Source organism: Myodes glareolus, chromosome 19 (genome assembly GCF_982192425.1).
Source record: "Myodes glareolus chromosome 19, mMyoGla1.1, whole genome shotgun sequence".
NCBI lineage: Eukaryota > Metazoa > Chordata > Mammalia > Rodentia > Cricetidae > Myodes > Myodes glareolus.
In genome coordinates, this window is record NC_142044.1 from 21,102,344 (window position 1) to 21,127,353 (window position 25,010).

Genomic DNA, 25,010 nt, shown 5'->3' on the forward strand with positions numbered 1-25,010 from the left:
AGCCCAAGATCTGTTTCCTTACAGATGTTTTTACTCTATTTTGAAAAACCTCATTTAATTTTTATTTTATTATGATTTTTCAATTTATTTTCACATATGAGAAAAGTACAGAGAGATTTACAACAAGCAGAAGGTGGGTATCCCAGACAACGAAGAAAATCTTTGTTGACAGATTCTTGACACTGAATGCTGAGAGAATATATTTCCGTTGTTTTATACACCAAATGTGGGACAATTTGAGCTGAAACAAATTCTCAACTTCATACAGCACTGAAGTGTTATTTAAATTAAGTTTTTCTCTGCAAATTAAGTTAGTATGCTAAGCACGCAGGAGAGTTACACATAGTAAGCACTAGATAAACACTTAGTGAATTTTGCAAGAAAAAAAAGATTTCTGATGTCGATGTATCTGGTTCTTGACAGCTTTGCTTTTCTAGATTGTAACTGGTAGACTGTAAACCATAATATGGGCGTTTCTTGTAAATTTATACAATTAAATCACGATGGCTATGGCCAAAAGAACAGAATATTTAGCTAGGAGGTTCTGCAGAGCCTAGAAGTTCTAGGAAAGGAACTCTGTAAATTCTCAACATACTTGTCCTTTTGCTTCTGCATTAGTTGTTTCCCTAAACCCCTTATTCTCTAAATGCAATTTAGAACGGAATGCAGGAGGCGGGCGTTCTCAGGAGAAAAACACTTCCGTTATCTATTTGAGCCTAGAGAGCAGGTTACTAGTTTTGTCTTCAGAAAACTACGACTCCCAGAAGCCTTTGGGTCTCAGGTTTGGAAGACGCCTCAGAAAAGGGGTGGAGTCTAGGGAAGAAGTCGTTGGTCGATCCCATTATCCTGAGTGGAGGGACCACCGGGGCGGATGTGGACGATGTGCATTCTGATTGGCTGTAACTAGAAAGGGCGTCCGCCGTGGGATTGGTACTGTCTTCGGGGGGTGGAGACCTCGCGGCGACCGCTCGAATTTCCCGGGTTGGGCGCGCGGAGCCTGCCGGGAAGCTCTCGGGACGGTTACCCACCCGGCCAGCAGTGGTCCCGAGTGGGGTTTCGACATGCAGAGCACTGACCTGGGCAACAAGGAGAGCGGCAAGATATGGCACCGCAAGCCTTCGCCGGCCACTCACGACGGGTGAGGCCGCGGGCTGTGGGAACCCGCGAGGGGGCGGGTCTGCGGGAGGCTGAGAGGGGAAGCGTGGCGGTGGAGTGCCGGCCCCGGGGTTCTGACTCTGGCCCAGCGCTGCATCCCTGGGTTGGGACCTCAGGAGGAGCAAGTAGCTCCGGAAGCCATTTAGGTTGCAGATGCGTCCCAGGTTCTGGTCCTGGGTCCCAGGGAGCGGGAGGAAGGAGGAGGCTCTTCGATTTATGCAAAAAGAGTTTACAGTTCTGCTAAGTGCCAGACTCCGCCTGCTTTGGTTTATTAATGACCGTTTCATCCGGGAAGAGACTCCAGGAGGTGATGGGAGCAAAGAAGGCAATGCACACCTATCGCTCCGAAAGCCGAAACTCGCCATCCTCCAGTCATTGCACACATCTGTAATGTTGAGAGCCTAGTGTGGGCTGAGCACTGTAGGACGGTGCTGGAACAAACCTAAGTTCTGCAGTTTACACAGAGGGGTGTGTATCGCGGGGGCTGTCAACTATGCGGGGGCCTTCTACAGCGCCTGCGCTTGTTTTAATTCTGTTTAGAGCTGTCCGCTGGGTTTGAGACTCGGCCTCTTGTGTGACGTCAGAGGGAGTCTTTGCCCCAGTGATACATTTGTTTGGTTTCCCTTGGTGCATGTCTTAGTGTTTCTGACTCCCTTGGCTTGCACGGACTTCGTGATATCACTTTGGGTTCAAGTCTCGAGGTTTGTTACTCCAGAGACTTTTCTGTTTATCTTTTAGTTGCTCCCCCAGAAATCAAAACATGTGTCTTTGTAGGCTGAAAACGCAGTTAAAAGTGTTGGGTTAGCCACTTACTTAACCACCTGGCCACTTTGGTTTCTGGTGGTTGTCCACCCTTTCTTTATCAATGCGATTGACCCACCAACCTATTGAATAAAAAAAATCTGGTCAATAGTGGAGATTCTTCAGCGTTCTCATTTCCAAATGTGAAGTTTGTTTAGTGGCACACTCTACCTCTGGCTTCTCTAAAACGTCTGAGAATTGTAGCCAACCTACCATTTCTTGCTGTTACAATCTAGATATAATCTTGCTGTTACATATCTAGGTAGGTATGTAAGATTGAAAAACAAAAAAACAGGCTATTTATTAATGTGCTTCTATGAAAACACAGCTTTCTTTTATTCATTTAAATTAGTGGTTCTCAACCTGTGGGTCAAATGGACCTCTCACGAGGGTCACCTAAGATCATTGGAAAACACAGTAGATATTTACATTATGATTCATAACAGTAGCAAATTTAGTTATGAAGTAGCAATGAAAATAATTTTATGGTTGGGGGTCCCCACTGTTTTAAAGGGTCACAACATTAGGAAGGTTTAAACCCATTGCTGGGTCAGGGAGATGGTTAGGTAGGTAAAGGTGCTTGCTGCACACATCTGGCTGCCTAAATTTAATCCCCAGAGTTCACATATTCCAGCTTCCTGCCTGCTGCTGTGTTAAAACACACTGACCAAAAGCAGCTTAGGATAGGAAAGGGTTCATTTCATTTGGCTTACGTTTCCAGGTCACAGGTCATCACTGAATGAAGTCAGGGCGGGAACATGAAACAGAAGCTACGAAGGAGCACAGCTTGCTGACCGGCCCTCTGGGTTAGGCTCAGGTAGCTTATTTGAAATACAGCTGAGGACTCCCTGCCCACGGAATGGTGCCACCCAATCAAGTCAGTCCCCTGCAGACATGCCACAGACCAGTCTAATCAAACCCTTCCTCAGCCGAGGCTTTGCTCTCAGATGACCTCCGCTTGTGTCAGATGGACAAGTAAAACTAGCAGGCGTGCACACAACTCTGCAGAGTTGTCCTCAGCCTCCACGTGTGCTGCATGGTGCACATACCCTGCACGTTGGCAATAATTACATTTGTCAAATAAAAAAAAAAAGTATTGCTGTGGGTTGAGAGAGACAAAGATGAGTCAGAAGATTTGTGAAGTAGTTCCAGGTTTGCCAGCCGTATCCTCAGAGCAGGAAATCAACCCTAGTCACACTGTGTTAGCCTGAGCACTGCCCTTGGTGACCTAGTTGCATTTGCTCTACTGTTATTTTGCCCCTGTTGTTTGGTTGGTTCTTGGTACTGGTTTCATTTGTTTGTTTCATTACATTTATTTGCCTGTTTTATTGCATGCCACAGTATACGTGTGGCAGTCAGAGGACAGCCTTGGGGAGATTCTCACCTCCCACCATTTTTTTTAATGAGATTTAATTTGTATTAAAACTCTACAAGAGGCTGAAGAGATGGCTCAGGGCTTAAGTGCATTGGCTGCTCTTATGGAGGATCCAGGTTTAATTCCAAGTTCCCACTTGGTAGCTCACAACCATCTGTAACTCCAGTCCCAGGAGAATCTAGCACCCTCTTCTGGCATCTGCAGGCACCATGCCTGAGCAGGGTGCTCAGACATACATTCAGTCAAAAGACCCATACACATGAAACAATTTTTGGTTTTTGCTTTGTTTTTCAAGACAGGATTTCTCCGTGTAGCTTTGGAGCTTTTCCTGGCTCTTGCTCTGTAGACCAGGCTGGCCTCGAACTCACAAAGATCCACCTGCCTCTGCCTCCCAAGTGCTAGGATTAAAGGCATGCACCACCAATGCCCAGCTAAGTAAAACAGTTTCTAAGAGATTCCAACGATAAAATCTTCATGATAAATACTATTGTTGAAATAAAGAAGGTAGTGCTGGCCAGAGGGCACAGAAGGTGAGGGAGTTGGCCACCAAGTTTGACCTCTTGAGCTTAAAGGCAAGAACTGATTCTTACAAGTTGTCCTGTGACCTCTACATGCCAGGCATGTGCACACTCACGCATGCTCATGGGCACACACACACACACACACACACACACACACGTACTGTTTTAAACAGGAAGGGATTGTACTGGTTCAAGACAAGAATGAGTGGCAAGCTTTGTTCTAGAGATAAGATCTCCCTGTGTGGCTCAAGGTGAGTTCAAGGCCTCCTGCTTCCACCCCGAGTCCTGGGATTATAGGTGTGCACCACTGTGCAACCATATATATATATATGTGTGTGTGTGTGTGTGTGTGTGTGTGTGTGTGTGTGTGTGTGTGTATGTATTGAAGAATCATTTTGTGCTGCAAGCTTTTTTTCTTACATATTTGGTGTGTGTGTGGAGGTCGGAGGGCACCTTGTGGATGTCATTTCTCCCTCTGTCATGTGGGCCTGGGGGTCAGACTCAGGTCACCAGGCTTGGTGGCTCTGCCTGCCAAGCCATCAACTCTGGCCCAGTGCTGTAAGTTTTATAAACAGTTTTTTAGCAACTTTATGGCACAAGAGTCCTCAAAAAATAGTAAATTTAAACAAATATTGCTATACATCCTTCACAAAGTTTGCCCATGAAAGTAGTGTATGACTATTAACAACTATACCAAATAGAACAGTAGAGTAGGAGAAAGTGACCTATGTCCCTGTTCTCTGCACACACCTAGCAGTGTTTATATGTGTGTATCTTCTTCCCATGTGTACACCTTTTCTTTTGCACTTTTATTTTAATTGTATGTTTGTGCTTGAATTTATGTATGGGCAATTTAAAGCTCATGGTTAAGATGTTTGAATTTTCACATAACTTTAATGCATGCTATGTGTTTCTATGCAATAATATTGAAGAGTAAACTCCATTTCTTACCATTTGAGAAGTGTGATTCATGGGGGTTATGAAGAAGCAACTCAAAGCACTCCACAGGCATGGTGAGAGTGTGTTGCGTGGTGAAGTCAGGTGCTGGAATGCAGTGAGGAGCAGGTCATCCTCACAGCACATACCCGCTAGGGTATTGTGTAGTCTCTTAGAGGCAGAGATACAGCTCATGCACATTTAGCTCATTTTGGAGCATTTTATATTACAGAGACAAACTCTTAGACCCTGCTGCCTGTTCACCATAACACATACTGTTAGTATGTATCTGTAAATGACGGGATGACAGTAACCTTGTCTGTCAGTTATTCCTAGTGTCTCGTTTCTTCAGTTCTGACAGTAAGTTTTAGAATAATTAATGAATAAATGAATGCTAGCTTCTCTCATAATAAGTGGCTTTCTGAACTGTTTAGAAGTCGTTAAATGACGGACTCTAGGGAAGAGAAGGGAGAATCACAGGAAGCCCTCAGTAGAACCCTATGTGTAAAAGCTGGTATGTGATGGAGAATGTAACATTTAGATTGACGTGTTTCGACAGAATTATAGTGAACATCATTCACAGCACTTCTGAATACCATCCGAAAGTTCTGCGGTTTTTGAATGTGGCTTTTGATGGCTCAGGCGATTCCTTTATTGCTGGGGATCACCAAGGAAACATCTATACTTTTGACGTGCATGGAAACAGGTAAGCCCAGATGCTTTGGGTGTGGACCTTTCCATTTAGGAAGTTACAGACTGTTGACTAGTTACCTACCACTGATTTACAGAGCACTGCTGAATTCTTGGGAAGCTACTGTAAGCCCTGATGGAGGATGGAGGAAACAAGGAATAAAGATTTTACAAAGTCTCATTATGTCCCGATTGGCCTTGACTTGCTGCAGTCCTGCCTCACCTCCCCATGGCTGGCAGCCACCATCCCGACTGCTTGCTTTTTCCTTTCATTAAAGAGAAATTATATTGCATTTTATTTATTTGGTGTGTGTCTGTGTGTGTGCATGCACGTCGTGCCGCAGCTTGCACGCACAGGTCAAGGATGACTAGCGCAGGTTGATGCTCGCCTTCCCGCGCGCAGGTCCCAGGGATTGAAATTGGCCCCTTTACCACTGAGGTATCTTGCCAGCTCTACTTGCTTTTTTCTTTTATTTAAATTTTTCATTGCTGCTAATTTATTGTTACGTTCTGGTACTTCGTTGGGCAATTTAGAAACTTGATTTCCCTTGAACAGTTTTGTTGTAGTGTATAGATCTAAGAACCACAAAAAATTGCCACCGTCCTCCTTGCTCTTCCATTTAGTGCAGAAGCGACTAAGTAGGCTCGGTCTCTAAGAATCCAGGAAGGTGGGAAGGGAATCACTGGCAACCGTCTTCTTGTTGTCCAGCACAGTGGTCTCTTCAGCTTCTTGTATATAAAGACTAAATACTTCCCTCCCCCCGCCCCCAGGCTTCAACTTACAGCTCTTCTGTTTTACCCACCTGCCTGATCCTTTCATCCCTGTCTTCTGGCCTCAGCCAATGTCTGCCCTGTACTTTGTGTTGCTCAGGCACCTGCCCTGGGATTGTCCTTCTGTATCCCAAGTGCTCTTTTTAATAATCTCATCCCCAGCAGAGCCTTGAGTGCTTACATGACCAGATATCATGTACATGCTATAAACTCCGATTTTACTTCTAGAAATTACTCAGTGCTTTGCTTTCTGATAACCACTAGCTACTAACAGCTCTTGAACCTTCAAGAAGTGACTAGAAAGATTCGGAGTGTAATGCTGGCATACACATTTGAGTTTGAAGACTTAGTGTAAAAAAGAAAATTTGATTATTCAGGTTTTGGATATTAAAATTAATTGTATCTTTTTCTTTACTGTGACATAGCTCCTAGAAAATTTTACATTACACATATGGCCCATGTACATGTTTTTTTTTTTTTTTTTGACAGCATGGCTCTAAATGTTGTACAGGGCCCTTATATTCAGCGTCTTTAAGATAACATTTAAGATTCCCTATCCTCAGGCTTGTGCCCTTTTCCCTATGCTCAGAAGCTTAATATTTTATAAATGAAATTCTAATTGTGTGCCAAGCTCTTGTAAGAACTCACTATGTATTATTTCATTTGATCACAACAAACTCTTAGGATTCCTATTCTTGTCTTTCTTTTACACTGATTCCTTCTCTTCCCCCATGGTTATTGCTTCCCAGGTCTCTTTTGGCTTGACGTAGCCTCCTCTGTGTCCCTTCCACTGTGTGCCTGTGTCTCTGGCTGATGTAGCTCGTAACTCTACAGTAACCTTTCTTCTCAGTACCTCTGTCTGTTGATTGCCATTGCTTCTATAAACATCTTCCCAAAGACTTGGCCGATTGTAATTCTGCTATGCTGAATTGACAGAGGCTTAACAATGGCTTCCCAATTGTGGCAGTAGAGTCCAGTCTCCCTAGCATGATTCTGAGAGGCAGTCCAGGCCCTGGCGTTTTCACATGATGGGAGTGCTTTCATCGTTCACAGTGGGTCTCTTAAACCTTCCTACCTATTTTTGGCCCACCATTTTCTGGGTCTCATTTTCTGCCCCAAGGACTCTGCCATTGTGCAGTTTATGATCACTGGAGGAATTTCTGACACTAATGCAGCTGTTTCTCAATAGGTTTGCTCTTGTTCAGCGAACAGCGCAGGCTTGCACAGCTCTGGCCTTTGATCTTCGCAGGAAGTCTGAGTTCCTTGTGGCGTTAGCTGACTATTCTATTAAATGTTTTGATACAGGTAAGAAGTTTGTCTTTTGAAGCAGAATAAAATATAGGCTAACAGACTGTGAGGCCCTTACCTGTCTGTGTAGTCTCAGGAGCAGTCTGATCAAGAACACTCTCACTTCAGATAGCCACAGTCTGGGGTCCATGGGCCATTCCTGCTTCAGGTTAGCTGCTCCCAGAGTCAGGGTTTCTAGTAACATAGAAAACTCAGGGGAACTTAGGAAAGCATTGTACATGTGACTGACTGCAGTCTTCTATATCATATACATTAGAGCCAGCCAGTAGGAGAGATGCATAGGGTAGTGCCTGGGAGGCTTCTAAAAGGATGCCTCTGTCGTCTTCAGTGATGAGTCCCAGCATCTGCATGCCTTGACGTGGCCAGTTCTTGCTGAGGCAAGGGGTTCACTCGAGCTTTGTTGTCAAGAACTTTCGCTGAGGTTCCGTCACACAGACTGAATTGACTGAATTATTGCGCATGTGTGAGTGTGAGGGCAGTCTGACGGTGACGCCTCTCACCCCATTATTGCCAGGGTGGAAGCATTGCCTATGTGGATGAATTCTTTTTCCAGTTCCCCCACCTTCCTAATGCTCAGTCTGCTAATGTTGCTGGTCTTTGTGGTGAGACCAGCCCCAACTCTGAGCCCTTAATGGAAGCCATTTATTTGTAACTGAAGGACGACTGAGTAATGAAGATATTTCTATCATGTGGGAAACCCCAAGAGTTCAAAGATTACTTTCCATGAATATGGACAAAAATGAGACCTCTCTTTTGAGGCCAAGTTTCTTACTATATAGTTATCCCCAAAAACCATGAACAAACAAACAAATAAAAATCCCATAAATTTCATACCACATTACTTACATTTTTTAAGTTGACATTCTGGAGGATTGTAGACTAAACCCTTTATTCTTCAATTGTAAGTGAAAAGAAAACAATTTTAATTGTATTTTTTTGTTACTAAATAACTAAATAACTGATGGTATATAATATATATATGACTTAATAATAGTGACAGTGAACATTTTATTGTATTTATTCTTTTCTAAGGACTATTTTCTGAATTTATATGTTCTCCTTTATTTTCATTCTAATAACTCACTGAGGTGGATATCGTTATCACCATTTTGCAGATGAGGAACCTGAGGCAGCAAGATAACTTGACCAGTGTTCCAGGTTTATAAAGTAAGGCAGCCAGAATTGGAACTTGGAATGTTTATAGTGCATTCCACCTGCAATAAGCAGAAATAATTATCATTTTTAGTAGTGGCTAGAAATCCAGTCAACACTGCTGGGACAAAAATTGTTTAAAAAGTTATATGCTTACAGTTAGCTTCTTTGGATGCCACCATTTTCTTCTGTCTTATCTCCATCTTTTTATAGCCTTGTTTCTCTCATTGAACCTGACACCCCATTAAGTTCCTTAGATGCTGTCTCCAGTTCCCAACTTCCTAGTCACCTTTTCTTTCTGTTTGTGGCAAATCCTGCTTCCTCACAGAATTCATTAACAGATGATGACTCTTGTGCCTCCTACACCACGATAACAAGACTCTGGTCTCCGAGGTCGTCAAGCCCCCGCCTGCCGTCCCACTCTCAGTAGCATGTAGAACTTGGGTTGAAGCTGGAGAGATGGCTCAGGTGGCGAAGTTCCGGTTTTGAGGCATGGGCACCTGAGTTCAGTTCCCATAATCCATATTTTAAAAATCCCAGCATTCGGGAGGCAGAGGCAGGCAGATCTGTTCCAGGCCGGCCAGGGAACAGGACCCTGTCTCTAAAAACCAAACAAACAAACAAAAAAACCTAGAGATTGACAAGGAAGTCTGCTGTGAGAGCAAGTCTCCTAGAAATGACAGGGAAGCTACTACACCCATGATACCTCAGCTATATGGCTGCCTAAAGAAGACCTGAGCAATGACAACACGAGACAGGCTATCCGGAAAGGATGTATCTCTCGGGCTCCACCCTAGAGACAAAGAACTGCAGCGCAGTTGACAGGCTTCTAGTTTTCTACTGTGAGGAGAAAAGAATTGCACTTCATATAAAAGGGGAGGGGCGATACTGAACAGGAAGCAGTGGCTTAAGTGGAACTTATGGGAGGCTCCCAGTGTGGTTGTCCCCTTCTTCATTTCACTGCGGGCCCACAGGAAGGAGGGAGAACAACCGCAGACAGCCGGCTGCTGTTTCCCTCAGGAGCTCGCTGCTCTGTCTTCAGTTCTGACCTACTTTGTTTCCAAGATTTATATCTCACTTTCTTTCTCTCCTTACTTCCATTTTTCTGGGAGGTAGAATTTGGGGTCACAAAAGTAATATGATATTGATGATTTAGAAACATTCAAACAAGTGTGAGAATAAAATAAAATTCACATTTAGTTACTCAGTGGTAATTATCATGAGTAGTTTTGCAATTTTCTCTACCAGACTGTTTTCTTTGTTCACACACACACACACACACACACACACACACACACACACACACGACTACCTCAAAGCCAAAACACTTGTTTATTTGTTTGTTTATTTGTTTGTTTATTTGTTTATAGTGCTGGAGTTTTGCTGTACAGCCCCCACTGACCTGGAAGTCACTGTATAGCCCAGGCTTCAAGCTCAGAGCTCTTCTGCTTTAGCCTGCCATGTGCTGAGATTATGGGCCACAACACGTGTGGCCTAAATTCATTTTAATTTTTATTATCTGTGTGGCTTGATTCACTTATTTCTTTTGAAATAGGATCTCTCTGTATGGTCAGAAATGGCCTCATAGTCACCATGTTTTCCAAGCTGACTTCAGGCTTACAGTCATCCCCCGACTCAATTCTTCCAAGTGCTCCCAGGTGACAGGTGTGTGTCTCTGTGCCTGGCAAAATTAATTATTTAAATCAATTTTTTTTAATCTAAGTGTGTTCTTTGTGCCTCAAACTATTTGTAAACTGCAACATAGAGCTGTTACCACGCCACGGGACTCAAACTCTAGTGCCCCTCAGTAGGGCTCACGAGATCTCCATGACTGTACGCTGCTAACACTCCTGTGGTAAATGTTAGCCGCAGGCTGCCAACTTTACATGTGTTAAAGGACATGCCTTTATGTCCCCGGTCCATTAGCTGAATCAGTCCTTGCATGGTGTTTATGTACAGTGTTTTACTAATCTATGACTGACGCTTTCCGTGTAACAATTTCACTGTCCCCACAGTCACCAAGGAGCTGGTTAGCTGGATGAGAGGGCATGAATCGTCAGTTAGTTCCATCTCTGTGCACGCATCCGGGAGATACGCCATCACTACTTCCTCAGACACTGCTCAGCTCTGGGACTTGGACACTTTCCAGAGGAAAAGAAAGCTGAACATCCGCCAGTCTGTGGGGATACAGAAGGTCAGCGATGGTGGCTTGTGCTCCTCCCACCGGTTATCGGTCACGGGATTCAGAGGGGACTGAAAGTAATGATTCGCTGTCTCTTCAGCGGCTGTGTTCTCACCGCACAGCCCAGGCAGAAGAGTTGGGTGTAGCTATTGCTTACGGTTATGATTAGAGCACTGAAATTTTTCTTTTGAATTATTATAGCCGTGAAACTTCCACGGTTGTAAGTGGGAGATTTTAAGATGTTTTAGTTTAACCCTTTTCCAGTTTGCTATGAACAGCTCTAAACATGCAGCAGATTTATAAAATCTCATAGTGAAATGGGTACCTGTCGTCTAGAGTCCTTCATTCACATGTCACTCCACTGCATAGTTTGTTACATGTTAGTGTATGATTGATCATCTGGTCATTGATTGTTATTTATGTGTTTTAAAGTAAATTTAAATTTAAATGTGAACATCATTGTACTTAAGTACTTAAGCCTACACGTTTACATATGAAATGTCTACACACTTTTGGTGAGGGTGTCAGATGCGAATGCGTGTGACCTGTGGGGTGATCCTTACTGTTGCGTGAGGAATTTTCATCATACCCTTTTTTTTCTTTTTTTCTCTTCCCACAAAGAAGATGAAATGTGCTTTTTATTGAGGATTCTGTTTTTGGTTTTGTTTTTCGAGACAGGATTTTCCAGTAACTATGGAGCTGGTCCTGGAACTCGCTCTGTAGATCAGACTGCTGGTCTCAAACTCACAGAGATCCTCCTGCCTCTGCCACCCGAGTGCTGGGATGAAAGGTGTCTCCCCTCCCCCGTCTCTCTCTCTCTTTATACATGTCAAACGTATTAAATTGAGTCTATATCTAATTAAATCTTACATGATGGAAGCCCATACAATGGGAATGACCAAAGCTGTCCTTGCAACACTGTGTTCATTTAATTAATCTAGGTGATTTCCACTAATATTTGGGTTCAGAATTAGCTAGTCTTAACCAAACAGTAAGTCTTAGCTGTCTTATGATTTTTGCTGGTAGCAATGGCCACTTGCTTCTTAAATTTATAGGAAAAAAATAACATGAGAATAAAATCTCTGCATAGTGGACCCAAATTTTTTAAAGAGTAAGGTGACCAAAAAAATATAACTTACATTCTATTAAGCATCCAGAGGGAAAACCAAAATAAAGCAGGGCAGTCAGCCATCAAGGTCTATCAAGTAATTAGCGTATTAATCCCCAGAGTGAATGGTAGCCCATGAACTGAGGGTTGGATAGAGGAGGATGGCATGCTGAGAACAAGCCAGTATTGAGTATTGCATACACAAACACTAACTTGAAAGTCCATATGGATATAGCCAACAACCACATGTGTTGAATTCTTTTTATTTTATTACACTTCTTTATGTTATTTTCTCAGTTCATAATTATATAAACATGTAGTAGGCTACTTTGCAGGGAGCATTGTCTCCTGCCCTCACTACTCAGTCGTCATATCCGTTCATGGATAGTTCCGATATCTTCTTATTGCGGTTTGGTTTATCTGTTATAAAACTCATATAAACTGAACTATTTGGTATTGACTTATATAAGGCCTGTTTTATGTATTTTATTCCTTTTATTCACTAACTAGTGTCTCATGTATAAATATACCTCCTTTAAAAAATTCATTTATTTTGTTTTCCATGTTTAATATTTTTCTCTGATTAGCTCAGTATTGTTTTTTAGTAGTATCTGTGTCTCCTGTAGATTAATTGCTTTATTTAGGCTATGTTGTAATGTGATGCTGCCTTTATTCTCTTTGTTATCAACATGAGCAGCTAATAGTGCATGTCAGCCAAAAATTTATCATGCGGTCTCCATGGAAATCCCAGAGTTCTTTAGTGTGCTTTTAATAATTAAAAAGAAGATAGAAGTTGTAGGCAGCGTGTTCATTAGGGACAGGAGGTCTTAGTAGGTCTTCCCCTCTTTAATTGCTTTAGCACTTAAATTGAATTTTAAATCCCAGAGCATAAAGAGGAGTGGGAGTGGAGCCCTCAGTGGAGATGATGTGCAGCAGGACAGTAGCCTCTGCTCTTAGCTCCGGATTTTAGTAAGTGTGAGAATCCAATTAGAGAAGGAGAAAGAGAGAGACAGTGTATGTATGTGTGTGCTGTGATGCATGGAATATATAGTAAGATAATAGAGCACCGTAGTCTCTAAGTTACCAGCAAACTCTTTCTTTCCAAGAGAGATAGTTGGGCAAACAAGATGGCTCAGCAAGAAACGCTCTTACCTGTAACATGATGGGTCCGGCTTGTTGGGGTAACTGTACCTGCCCGGTACCCCACAGCCACAAGTCCCAGAGAAAATCAATCACATAGAGATCTCTCTAAGTTATAAAGCTGATTGGCCCATTAGGTCAGTCTTCTTATTAACTAATTCTTACATCTTACGGTAACCCATAATTCTACTCTACGTTAGCCACACGGCTCAGTACCTTTCTCAGTGTGGCAGCTACATCTTTCCTCTCCGGTGGTCTGGGCAGAACTGGGAGGAACCTCCCTGCTTCCCAGAATTCTCCTGTTCTCATTGCATCATCTCTACTTCCTGTCTGGTTTTCCCGCCTATACTTCCTGCCTGGTCAATCAGCGTTTTATTAAAATACATGATTGACAGAATACAGATAATTCTCCCACACCACTTACCACCAAGCTTAATGACCTGAATTTGATCCCTGGGACCCACAGGATGGAAAAAGAGAACTGACTTCCGCAATATGTCCTCTCACCACCATATGTGTGCTATCACATATGTGCACACACAAACACATGCACGAAAATAAATATAATTTTACAAAAGCAAAGTTATATAGCCCTTTAAAATGAAACATTCAAAAATATAAACTAGCCAGGTATGCAGCCTATGCCTGTAATCTCAGCACTCCAGAGCCAGAGGATTGCCACAAGTTCAAGGCCAACTGATTGCAGGCCAGCCATTAAAAAACAGATTGACTAAATAAATAAGGTCTTCCCTCCTGGGCTATGCAAAATTTGGAGATGTCCAAATAGTTTCTGCTTCCTGATGTACAGTGTTGGAAATGGAAGTTAAATGTAACCCAGTCTTCCAAAGAAAGCTTTAATTGTGATCAAATTTTTACTGACAGGATATTTTTATTCCAAGTTTTGATTTATAATTTAAATGGAGCCTTTATTTACACTGATGGTGCTTTCACTATGAAGTTAATGCCATAATGGCGCTTTTACTCTAAACCAGCGTCCCGTTCTGATTTTCTGTGATGCCAGTGTTTTCAAAGATCACTCACCTCGGGAGAGGCCTCACAGCCTGCACTGGTCCCACCCTCATCACTGTTTAACTTGATTCCTGTCCTCCTCATTTCTTAGAAGCAGGAAGTTAGTCTAAAGGCTTGAGTAGATTCCTGGTCATCTTCCCCACAAGGTCTTTCACCCAGTGTAAGATCATAAAAGTAGCTGTGCCTACCTCAGAGCTGACTTGAGTGTTTAAGGTGATCATCTATGGAGGGCTTTACACAGTGCTTAGTAAAATTGGTGTGTGTGTGTGTGTGTGTGTGTGTGTGTGTGTGTGTGTATTCATGTACATACGTTTGTATGTATTTGGGGCAAGTTAACATAGTCTAGGCTGGCCGTGAGCTCACTGTGTAGCTAATGAAGACCAGTGTGCTGGGATTACAGGCATGTCACCAGGCCGTTTATTCAGTGCCAGGTAGGCAAGCACTCTACCAACTGGGCTGCACCCTGAGCGTCTCTCTCGATGTGTCCTTTAAAATCTAGATAATAATAGTATTTTTGTTTTGAGCTGTAGATGCACAATTCTTAGTCCTAATAATTTTAAAGCTCAGAGGTGTTTAACTCAGTTTATGTCAAAATGCGATCTGACCTTGGTTACCTGGCAACCTAATCTGAACTGAACTGGCATAGCCTGGAGCGCGGATGAATCTGAGGATGAGCTGCTGGCCAGACCACATCCTGTTGTAGTATGATACATGTATGTATCATATCACAGCACCTTCTCAGTTGGTAATAATGCTAATCTGAAACATCTCTGCTCCTAAGATAAGTCCAGATAAGTGACTGTAGACCTCCGATTCCAGTGTTCTTTGTTGTTCTTTCCTGGGGGTGGGGTGAGGTGGGAAGTGAGCCTAGGGCCACGTGTCAGGCCAGTGCTCTGCTAGGAGCCACACCTCCCATCTCTCGTGCCTTTGAAGGCTGCTGCTCCAGCCACGTGTCAGGCCAGTGCTCGGCTAGGAGCCACGCCTCCCATCTCTCGTGGTGCCTTTGAAGGGCTGCTGCTCCAGCCCTCTTTCCACTGCATTTGTATGTAGTGTACAGCAGCAGTTAAAAGTCAGCCAGACACCGTGGTGCACACCCTAGTCTCAGCTGCTCCAGAGGCTAGGACAAGATGACTTTTTAAGTGTAATGCAATATTTTTTAAATAGATTTTGCATCTAAGTGTTGATTGTGTGTGCATGCATATGCACAAGCATGCCATGACGTACATGTGAACTCAGACGACAATTTTCAGGAGTCATTTTTTTCTTCTGCCGTGTGAGTTCTGGGAATTGAACACAGGTCATTAGTTAAATGAAGGCTTGGTGGCAAGTGCCTTTACCCTTAGAGCCAATCCTCTGAAGAATTTTGAATTCAAAGCCAGCCCAGGGAATTTAGTGAGAACCTCATCTTAAACAAAAACGAAAACGGGGTAGTAATAGAGACCAGTTGTTGAATACCTAGCTTACAGCTAACTCGTTCCCTCCCCCTTTTCTTTCTATGGCAGAATCTGACTATGCAGCCGAGGCTGGTGTAGAGTTGAAGTGGGGTCCAGCTGGCCTCAAACTCTTTACCTTCTTACCCTAGGCTTCCGAGCGCTGAGGCTATACAAGCATGCTCCACCAGAACTGACTTAATAGCTATTTTTCATATAGCTGTTTTTTTAATAATAATTCTTAAAGGCATACTGCTTTCCAATAATCAGAATCGTTAAGTAACTCGCCCAGCGTCACATGGGCTGTAGAGCGAGTGGTTCTGATGTGAATCCAAGCCTGACTTACCGCAGAGCGGCCCCTAGTGCTGTGCTGTGGTTTAATGTGAGCCCGTCACAGGAAACATAATGGACACGGTTTTAGAAGAAAAGTGCCATTATGAAATTAACTTCGTAGTAAAAGACCCGAAGTTTCTTTGAGAGTTTTGTGTATCAGTGTAAATAAAGGTTCCGTTTCAATTACAGGAGGTAAACTAGTTATACCTCTTCAAACTAGTAACTCTTGGTTCTTGTGACGCTGTTACAGTCAGTTCTTCAGTTAGGATTTGGGAATATGTCCTTGGATTCGTGATTATCTTTGTTTGATATATATATATATATATATATATATATATATATATATATATGGGAAAATTCTTTATGATGTCTATCAGAAATGTTTCATAACAAAGGTTCTTGTACGTCAGTCTGTATACAGTGAACACTGCTTAAAATATTTCTGTAAAGTATTACACCTGGCTTCCCCTTTGCTACTATGACTGTCCTGGATTGTTGGTGTTGAATTGAGGTCTCACTCTTTAGCCTAGGTGTTCTTAACTTGCCATCCTTCCTCAGCCTCTGCTTGCTGGGGTTATGAGAATGTGTCACCATCTCTGGCTCTGGTTCTGTCTTTTAGTTTCCCAGTGCTAGGGATCAAACACAGAGTATTGCACATGGAAGGAAAGTCCTACCCCAGAGAAGGCCAGAATCTCTCAATTTTTAGTAAGCATTCATACACCTCCCCAGACTGACCAGAAAATGCTGGATTGAGTGTACTTGCCTCCCAAAGGTGTGCATGCTAGGATGTGTCCCAGAGACGGCCATGTTGGTGCCTAGCAGAACCTTTAAGATGGTCTACCCTTAGAGTGGTGGATCTCAACCTGTGGGTTGCAACCCCTTGGGGAGTTGAATGACACCTTCATAGGGTTTGCGTATTAGATATCCTGCCTGCAAGGTATGAACATTATAGTTCATAGAAGTAGGAAAGTTACGGCTATGAAGTAGCAATAAAAATAATTTTATGGTTGGGGGTCGCCACAATATGAGAAACTATATTAGAGGGCCGCAGTGTTAGGAAGGTGAATTGGATTAAATATTCTTGAGAACTCTGAGAGAAAGAGGAAAGGCAGAAAGAAAAGGTGATGATGAAGTTAGAGAGAAAGCAAGGAAACCGTGCTGCTGGACCCTCTGGCTTCCTGCATATCTGCATGGTCGCTCCCTCTGCAGGCCTGCCGCTGTCATGCTGCCTGATGGTGTAGCCAGAGACCCACCAGATCCCAGCAGGAGCAGGACTGTGCTCTCCGCCCTCCAGAACGGTGAGCTAAATACTTAGCCAACAGTATCTTGTCATGGCAATAGAAAATGACAAATACAGAAAGCTTAGAGTTTTCATACTCCACAAGGAAGCAAGTCTCACCCCCCCGAGCTCAATTGTCCCCCCTCCCATGCATTTTGTTAATTTTTTTGAAGTTTTTTTCTAAGTACTTAATGTTGTCAGGAGATGACATTATCTAAATAATAATGACATGTTTCATTAGGAACAATTTTATAATCATTAAAATCTAGCAATTAAAATCACAAATCTGGTAATGAATAATCATGCAGGCAATAATCTTATCATAGCTATTCACCTAAAATAGAAGTTGATGCTCATTAACTTTTAAGCCTTTGCTTCTCCCAGTAGGAATAAACTTTATTACTTTTCTACAAAAAAATGACTGCTAATTAAAATAAGAATTTTCCGAAGTCACTTTTTGACACCAGTTTTGAAAGTGTCTTAATGTGTTCATTATGGATTATAATATATGCATTGCCAGTTCTTGCTCTCAGTCCATGCTATAAATCTTCTCACATAGTAAGTCTGTATCAGAAGGTCCAGGGATGGCCTGTGGCAGTGTGCGCCCAGCACAAGTGAGGAACAGGGCCCTTCCGATTGGGCTCTGTCGGCATCTTAGGTACTTTGGTTAGGCTTTCATGTGTCTTATCAACAATGACCTTGACTTTTATGTTTCATATTCCTTATATACATGTTTATGTGTAGTGCATATATATGTATTTGTGTGTGTGTGTGTGTGTGTGTGTGTGTGTGTGTGTTTTATGCAGATAAGTCCAGAGGGTTATATTGAGGCTGTCAGTGATCAATTTCAGTATTTTGGGTTTTGTTTTGGGGTGCCAGGGATGGAATTCAGGTGCCTGTGGCATGCTAGACAATCACTCTACTGTTGAGCCACAACCACACACCCCTGGCCCTAGCAAACCTTTATATTCAAAAAGAGACATTGGTTAAAGCTTATGTAACAGAAAAGGGAGAAATAGAATAAAAGATACCATTTCCACTGTGTGGCGGTGTCTCACACCTTTAATCCCAGCAGAGGCAGGCGGTTATATAAATTCAAGGCCAGCCTAGACTGTTACACAGAGAAACCCTGTCTTGAAAAAACAGACAAATAAAAAACATTTTCAGCTCTGCTTTCACCCTCAGTTCTCCATTAAATAAGTGACATGTCTAGTTAAATGTGGTTGTATATACACTTTGATTTTACGGGAACACATAATATTTACATTTATCCTTACGTTTCTAGTGATTCCCAGAGGACTTACTCTTATAGAGTAGTTCACTGGTTCAGGAGGGATGCTATTAAGGCCTATGAGGCATGTGGGACTCTCTTGTCTAGAGAGACCATGATGGAGCCTTTCTAGGCTTCCACCAACATGCAGTATTAGCGTGGTTAATGTTTTTAATAGTGTTCGTATGAATATAGGGTCGGAATCCCTGAACGGTGTGGGTGTTCTGAGAGGCATTGTTGAGCAGTTTTGTTGTGTGAACATGCTTACACAATCCAGATGGCACAGGTCAGTGACTCTGGATGCAGCCATGAGGCATGTGAGCACAAGGTGTCTGGAGCTGCTGCCAGTGTGAAGCAGCATGCTCAGAAAAAGTGGGAGGATTGTCTGAAGTGGTGACTTAAAGTGGAGTAGATGTGTGAACTGGAAACAGTCATGCTTACAATTACCATGTTAGGCCCTGTACATTATTGCATACACTGAATGCCACTGGCGTTGCAGGTTTGTTTACACCAACATCATCATAGATGGTGTTTGTTTGTTTGTTTGTTTGTTTGTTTGTTTTTGAGACAGGGTTTCTGTGGTTTTGAAGCTTGCCCTGGAACTAGCTTTTGTAGACCAGGCTGGCTTCAAACTCACAGAGGTCCGCCTGCTTCTGCCTCCTGAGTGCTGGGATTTAAGGCGTGCGCCATCAGTGCCTGGCATCATAGACATTTGAGTAGGGAGTTGTGCTGCAGCTTTACAACATGCTGCTAGGTAATGTAGATTTTCATCTTCATTGCATGTTTGAACAACAGGCGAATGACTGTATAGTACATGTGTACTTTATATATGTATATAAATATGTTCATTAGTGTAAAATATTTGATTCAGAGGTATCTAATTTTCATCAGAGGCATCTAATTATTAGATATAAGCTGACATATTTTAAATTGTTATTGAGAATTTTGTGTATTTCATCATTGTAGTCAACTTTTTAGTTGAAAGGGTTTGCCATTTATTTTTATTTATTATAGTTTATGAAATACTGGTATTATACTATCATATATTAAGATGTATTTTCTCAGTGTTAGACGAGATCAACTTAAAAGAAGAAAATAACTGTGTATAGTTTTAAATTTAAGAGAACTGTGTGGACCCAGGGTGAAAGGTGACCTTCTCTGTCTCTAGGTTTTCTTTCTCCCATTCAGTAACACAATCCTCAGCTGCTTTAAAGACAACTCCATCTTCGCTTGGGAATGTGATACTCTGTTTTGCAAGTACCAATTACCGGCTCCACCTGAAGGCTCTAGCATCGTATACAAAGTGTTTGCCGTGACCAGGTAATAGGCATTTTTAAGAAATTTAGTTTCTGTTTAAAAATTCTAAATTTCCGTTTAGGATCTTGGGGAAAATCCTTCAGCTTTAGATGTGATCTGCAGACCTTTGGCTTTACTTTATCATGCAAACTTTGGCTTTTCAAGACAGGATCTCCCTGTGTAGCCCTGGTTTTCCTAGAATTAGCTCTACAGACCACACTGCCTTGCCTCTGCTTCCCAAGTGCTAGGAATAAAGGTTTGCGTCACTACTTCCTGGCTATTGTGCAAACTTTTGATTATATATAAAAATGGAGAACCTTGTGGACTCGTCAACTGGACAGGTGTCAGCCAGCTCTGGTCCTGTTTCTGTCTCTGCCCATTTCCCTGTTGTCTTGTTTAGGAGCCAAGCTTACATGAATCATTTCATTGGTGAACATTTCAGTGTGTCCTTCTACCTTTGGGGAACACAACCATACTGTTGACGAGGTTTCTGTTTTGCCCAGTTCCCGCAGTCATTAAGTCCCAAAGAAATCACACAGAGGCCTACATGATTATAAACTGAATGGCCCAGTATCTCAGGCTTCTTATAACTCTTATAACTTATATTAGCCCATAATTCTTGTCTGTGTTAGCCACATGGCTTTTGTACCTTTTTTGTTCTGCGAGACAGTCACATCTTACTTGCTCTGTGTCTGATTTCCTCTCTCTCTGGGTGATGACTGCAGAGTTTCTTCTTCCCAGAATTCTCATTGCCCCACCTCTGCTTCCTACCTGGCTACTGGCCAATAAGTATTTATTTAAAACACAAGTGACAGGGTACAGACCATTGTCCCACAGCACTTCCCCCCCTTTTTTAAACAAGAACTCTGAATCGAATCTCCTTTGTTTAGCTTTTCTACTGACCATTGTCCATAACAACTTGTAACCAACATTCTAAGCAAAGACAAATATGCATAATCCATTTTTTGGGAATGTAGGCATAGTTTTTCCAGGCTACTTCCTGCTGATTGAGGGTGCTGATAATCTTATGGGAACCTAAAGAAAATTTAGAATTGTGATCAAGTCTGACTGGAGTATCCTGTGAGGCTTGATCATCTCAGGCAGCATCTTGAATCTGTTCTGGATATAGAACTCAGACATCTGCACCATCCGTTCCTATTGAAGATTTTTCAGAGGGTCTTCCTTGATCAAACCTGATTTTTCTAATCCAGAATGAATCCACAGCCTCTCATTTCCTGTAAAAACAAAAGCAAAACCTCTTCTCCAAAGTAACATACCTTTTGACTTATATTTTAAAGTCAAGATATTTTCAAAATATATATGTTGGATTAATCCAGCAGCATTTATAATCAAATGTCTTTTAGCAGCTTTGCTCCTTCCTCAGCCATCAAACAATTTAAAGACAATACAGTAACATTCAGTATCCAGACTCTCTGAGTATTTTTCATCTTTACATGGCTTTATTTTAACCTCTATTTCTTTTATTTTTATTTTTAATTCTTGACAGAATTTCTCTGTGTATCTTTGGCTGTCCTGGAATTTACTCTGTAGACCAGGTTGTCCTTGAACTAACAGATCAGCCTGTCTCTGCCTCCCAAGTGTTGAAATTAAAGGTGTGTGCCACCACACCCAACTACTCTCTTTTTTCTTTTTTCTTTTTTCTTTTTCCTTTTAAGGACTTTATCCTTTTTTCCCCCTAAGCCTACATAAACACACAGTAAACCATTTAGAGGTTTTCTTTATCTTTGAATCTATCTTTATTATATATCTATCTTTTTCTGACCACATGAGTCTTTAATTTGCTAAGCAATATGGCTAGGATTAAAGCCATGGCTTTGATAACTGGATCCAGCCTATTCCTTAGCTTTTTTTCTGAGGGTCTAGCCTCATGACAGAGGTACTGGCTGGAGCCATGTTTATTACCACAACTCTATGGCATTTCAAGGTCCGTGCCACCACCAAAAAGTTTGCAGTCAGCTTTTCATCAACATCATTTAAGTGTTTTGTGGCAGGACCTCTTAAAAGAGCTGCAGGGTTTTGCAACTAAAACTGAGTCATCAAGCCTCTCTTAAATGAGAGCGCTTGCCTCTAGCAAGCAGAGCCCACCCAACTCTGCTTGGGCTGCTATCAAGAAGCTGTGAGCCTGAGCCATCCTGTATGGTCCACAGGCCACATGTAGCCTTCCTTTCCTCAGGAGTGTAAATAGCCATGTTCCCAGAGTCCAGAGGTGCCTGAGGTCAGCGTGACCAGTTGACCTCACAGCAGACTGCAGACAAGCACTGCTGCACACGCTGCACATGCCGCACACTCTGCACATTGCTGCACGCGCTGCACACGCTGCACATGCCGCACACTGCTGCACACGCCGCACACTGCTGCACACTGCTGCACACGCCACTCACGCTGCACACGCCGCACACTGCTGCACACTGCTGCACACGCTGCACACGCCACTCACGCCGCACACCGCTGCACACGCCGCACACCGCTGCACACGCCACACACCGCTGCACATGCCGCACACCGGGCACACGCCGCACACCGCTGCACACGCCGCACACCGCTGCGCACGCCGCACGCCGCACACGCTGCTCACGCCGCCGCACACGCCGCACACTGCCGCACACGCCGCACACTGCCGCACACGCCGCACACTGCCGCACACTGCTGCACACGCCGCACACTGCTGCACACGCCGCACACTGCTGCACACGCCGCACACTACTGCACACGCCGCACACGCTGCACACTGCTGCACATGCCGCACACTGCTGCACACGCTGCACACGCCGCACACTGCTGCACACGCTGCACACGCTGCTCAGCTACTCTTGGTTCCTTACTGGATTTGTATTTTTAAATGTAGAGATGGCCGAATCTTGGCTGCTGGAGGCAAATCCAACCACCTGCATTTGTGGTGTTTGGAGACCACACAGCTCTTCAGAATCATCCAGATGCCTACTAAGGTCCGAGCTGTTCGCCATCTGGAATTCCTTCCTGACAGCTTTGATGCCGGTTCCAATCAGGTTAGTAACAGAAAGAGCCAGCTCCGCTTCCAGACCCATGTTGGATCTGTTGTTCAGGTATTTCTCTTTTTTAATCATCCCTATTCTTTGAAAGTTTCCACATTTATACAAAGTATGCTAACCTTGTCCATCCACACTACCTCCCTCCAGCTCCCCATAATGCCCCCACCCCAGCTGCATCCCAGCTTCATCTTCATCAGCTCCTATGCCACCTATAGCATGGTTGACACAATTCTAAAATTTTACCTAATTTTTGTGTGTGTGTGAGGAGTCCAGAGTTGAAGAAAGAATTCAGAATCTTGTGTTCTTTAGTATTACTAATAAATAATTGCTTTAACTTTAAATTGACAGTCACAGTCATGAATTTAAAGTTAAATTCATATGTGTTTCATGTAGTTTTACACACACATGTAATGTGTAAGCACATGAGTGTCTTACTTGTTTTACTTAAGATTTCTGCATCGTTGATTCATATGGTTCGAATTGTAAAGCTTACAAATAGGTGTTGGAGGTAAGCCCCGTCCTGTCTCCTGTTTGTGCGGTTATTCCCTCCTCACCTGCACTCTCTGCACACACAGCCTCCTACTGTGCGGGACAGTTGTCCATATTCTGTCAATTATGTTTTAAATAAACGCTGTTTGGCCAGTAGCCAGGTAGGAAGTATAGGCGGGACAACCAGACAGGAAGTAGAGGTGGGTCAGTGAGAATGGGAGAATTCTGGGAAGGAGGAAGCCCATTCCTTCCCCAGTCCTGTCCCAGCCACAGAAGAAGGAAAATGTGATTGCCTCACTGAAAAAGGTACCGAGCCATGTGGCTAACGTAGATAAGAATAATGGGTTAATATAAGTTATAAGAGTTAATAAGAAGCCTAAGCTAATGGGCCAATCAGTTTATAACTAATATAGACTTCTGTGTGATTCTTTGGAACCTAACAACTGTGGGAACCGGGCAGGACGGAAAACTAAGACATTATACCTTTTTCTTAATTTGGGAATTATTCTATATTAGTACAAAATGTCTTTCATGGCTTTATAATATTTCATATTCTTCTTTATCTGTGTTTAAATCAGATGTGTTTAAATAATTTCTCTGTTATTGGGCACTTACTATATTCTTAGTGCTTTTTGTTATAAATGTTGCCTCATTAGATAACTAAATTTTTGCAAATGTCATTTTCTCATGTCATATTTGTAGGATAAGAACCCGAGAGTTGAAGTCATTTCAGTTATCTGTAATTAGGACAGGGTCTTTCCAAATTGCTCTCAAGAGCAGCCTGCACCTGCTGCACACATGGAGCGCTGTGCCCCACCAGCGAGCCAGTGGAAGAGCTTTTCCTGTTATCACCGTGCAGCAACACGACTCTGGAATGGCAAAGAGTCGTGTGGTTATAGTTGTAGCCATGGCTCCCAGGCCACAGGTCCAAGAGGCTTTACCCATGTAATGCTTCCAAATCATATGACTTAAATTTACATTATTTTCCCATTGAAGACTAGCTTCCTACTACTATAACCCATAATCTCAGTCCATTCACCAAATATCAGTTAGAGTGGCTGAAGATTGGCAGGGAGTGGCGAGCCTTCACCAAGAGCACATGTGCCTCTTTCCTCCCTCTGAAAGCCAGTGTGGAGGTGAGGGTCAGCACCTGATCCTGTGTCTCAGTGGAGGTGGCCTGCCTGGGGGAACCAAAGCCTTCCATGGTTTCCAGGGGTGTACTCCATACCATGTCAGAGTCAGACACATCCACGCGAGCCATCATTAGTGGATTCAGAATGCATAATGGCTCACTAGAATTGAAGTGCCCTCTTAGAAACTATATAAAATGAATACATTACTTTTAAAATATGTTTGCATGACACACATATAAATGTACACACTTATAGCTACTCTCTCTTTGTGTATATGAACTTTCAGACATTGGGCTCTCAAATGTTACAGTGTCGTCATTTCTTTCTACTCAGGTTCTCGGTGTGCTGAGTCAAGATGGGATTATGAGATTTGTCAACATACAGACTTGTAAACTTCTCTTTGAAATTGGGAGCGTTGAAGAAGGAATTAGCTCATCAGTAATTAGCCCACATGGTCGGTACATAGCATCTATTATGGAAAATGGAAGTCTGAACATATATTCTGTCCAGGCTTTAACACAAGAAATAAACAAGGTGTGTCCTCCAGTAACTGACTCTGCTCTCTACACTTCAGCGTTGTATC

General features: G+C 42.9%; 1 protein-coding gene across 4 annotated transcripts in view; it reads left to right on the top strand.

Annotated features, from left to right (window-relative positions):
• Positions 1–901: 901 nt before the first annotated feature.
• Positions 902–25,010, top strand: part of Tbc1d31 (TBC1 domain family member 31) — a 54,013-nt gene continuing 29,904 nt past the window's right edge. Inside the window, exons 1-7 of one of the 4 annotated variants that reach the window (XM_048457095.3) lie at positions 902–1,138; positions 5,348–5,494; positions 7,439–7,554; positions 10,725–10,903; positions 19,649–19,800; positions 22,643–22,802; positions 24,761–24,961. In XM_048457095.3, coding sequence (XP_048313052.3) covers positions 1,062–1,138; positions 5,348–5,494; positions 7,439–7,554; positions 10,725–10,903; positions 19,649–19,800; positions 22,643–22,802; positions 24,761–24,961 — 1,032 coding nt within the window. In that variant the 5' untranslated portion in view covers positions 902–1,061. The remainder of the gene's footprint in view (positions 1,139–5,347; positions 5,495–7,438; positions 7,555–10,724; positions 10,904–19,648; positions 19,801–22,642; positions 22,803–24,760; positions 24,962–25,010) is intronic. The other 3 variants (XM_048457096.3, XM_048457094.3, XM_048457093.3) reach the window with 3 other exon arrangements.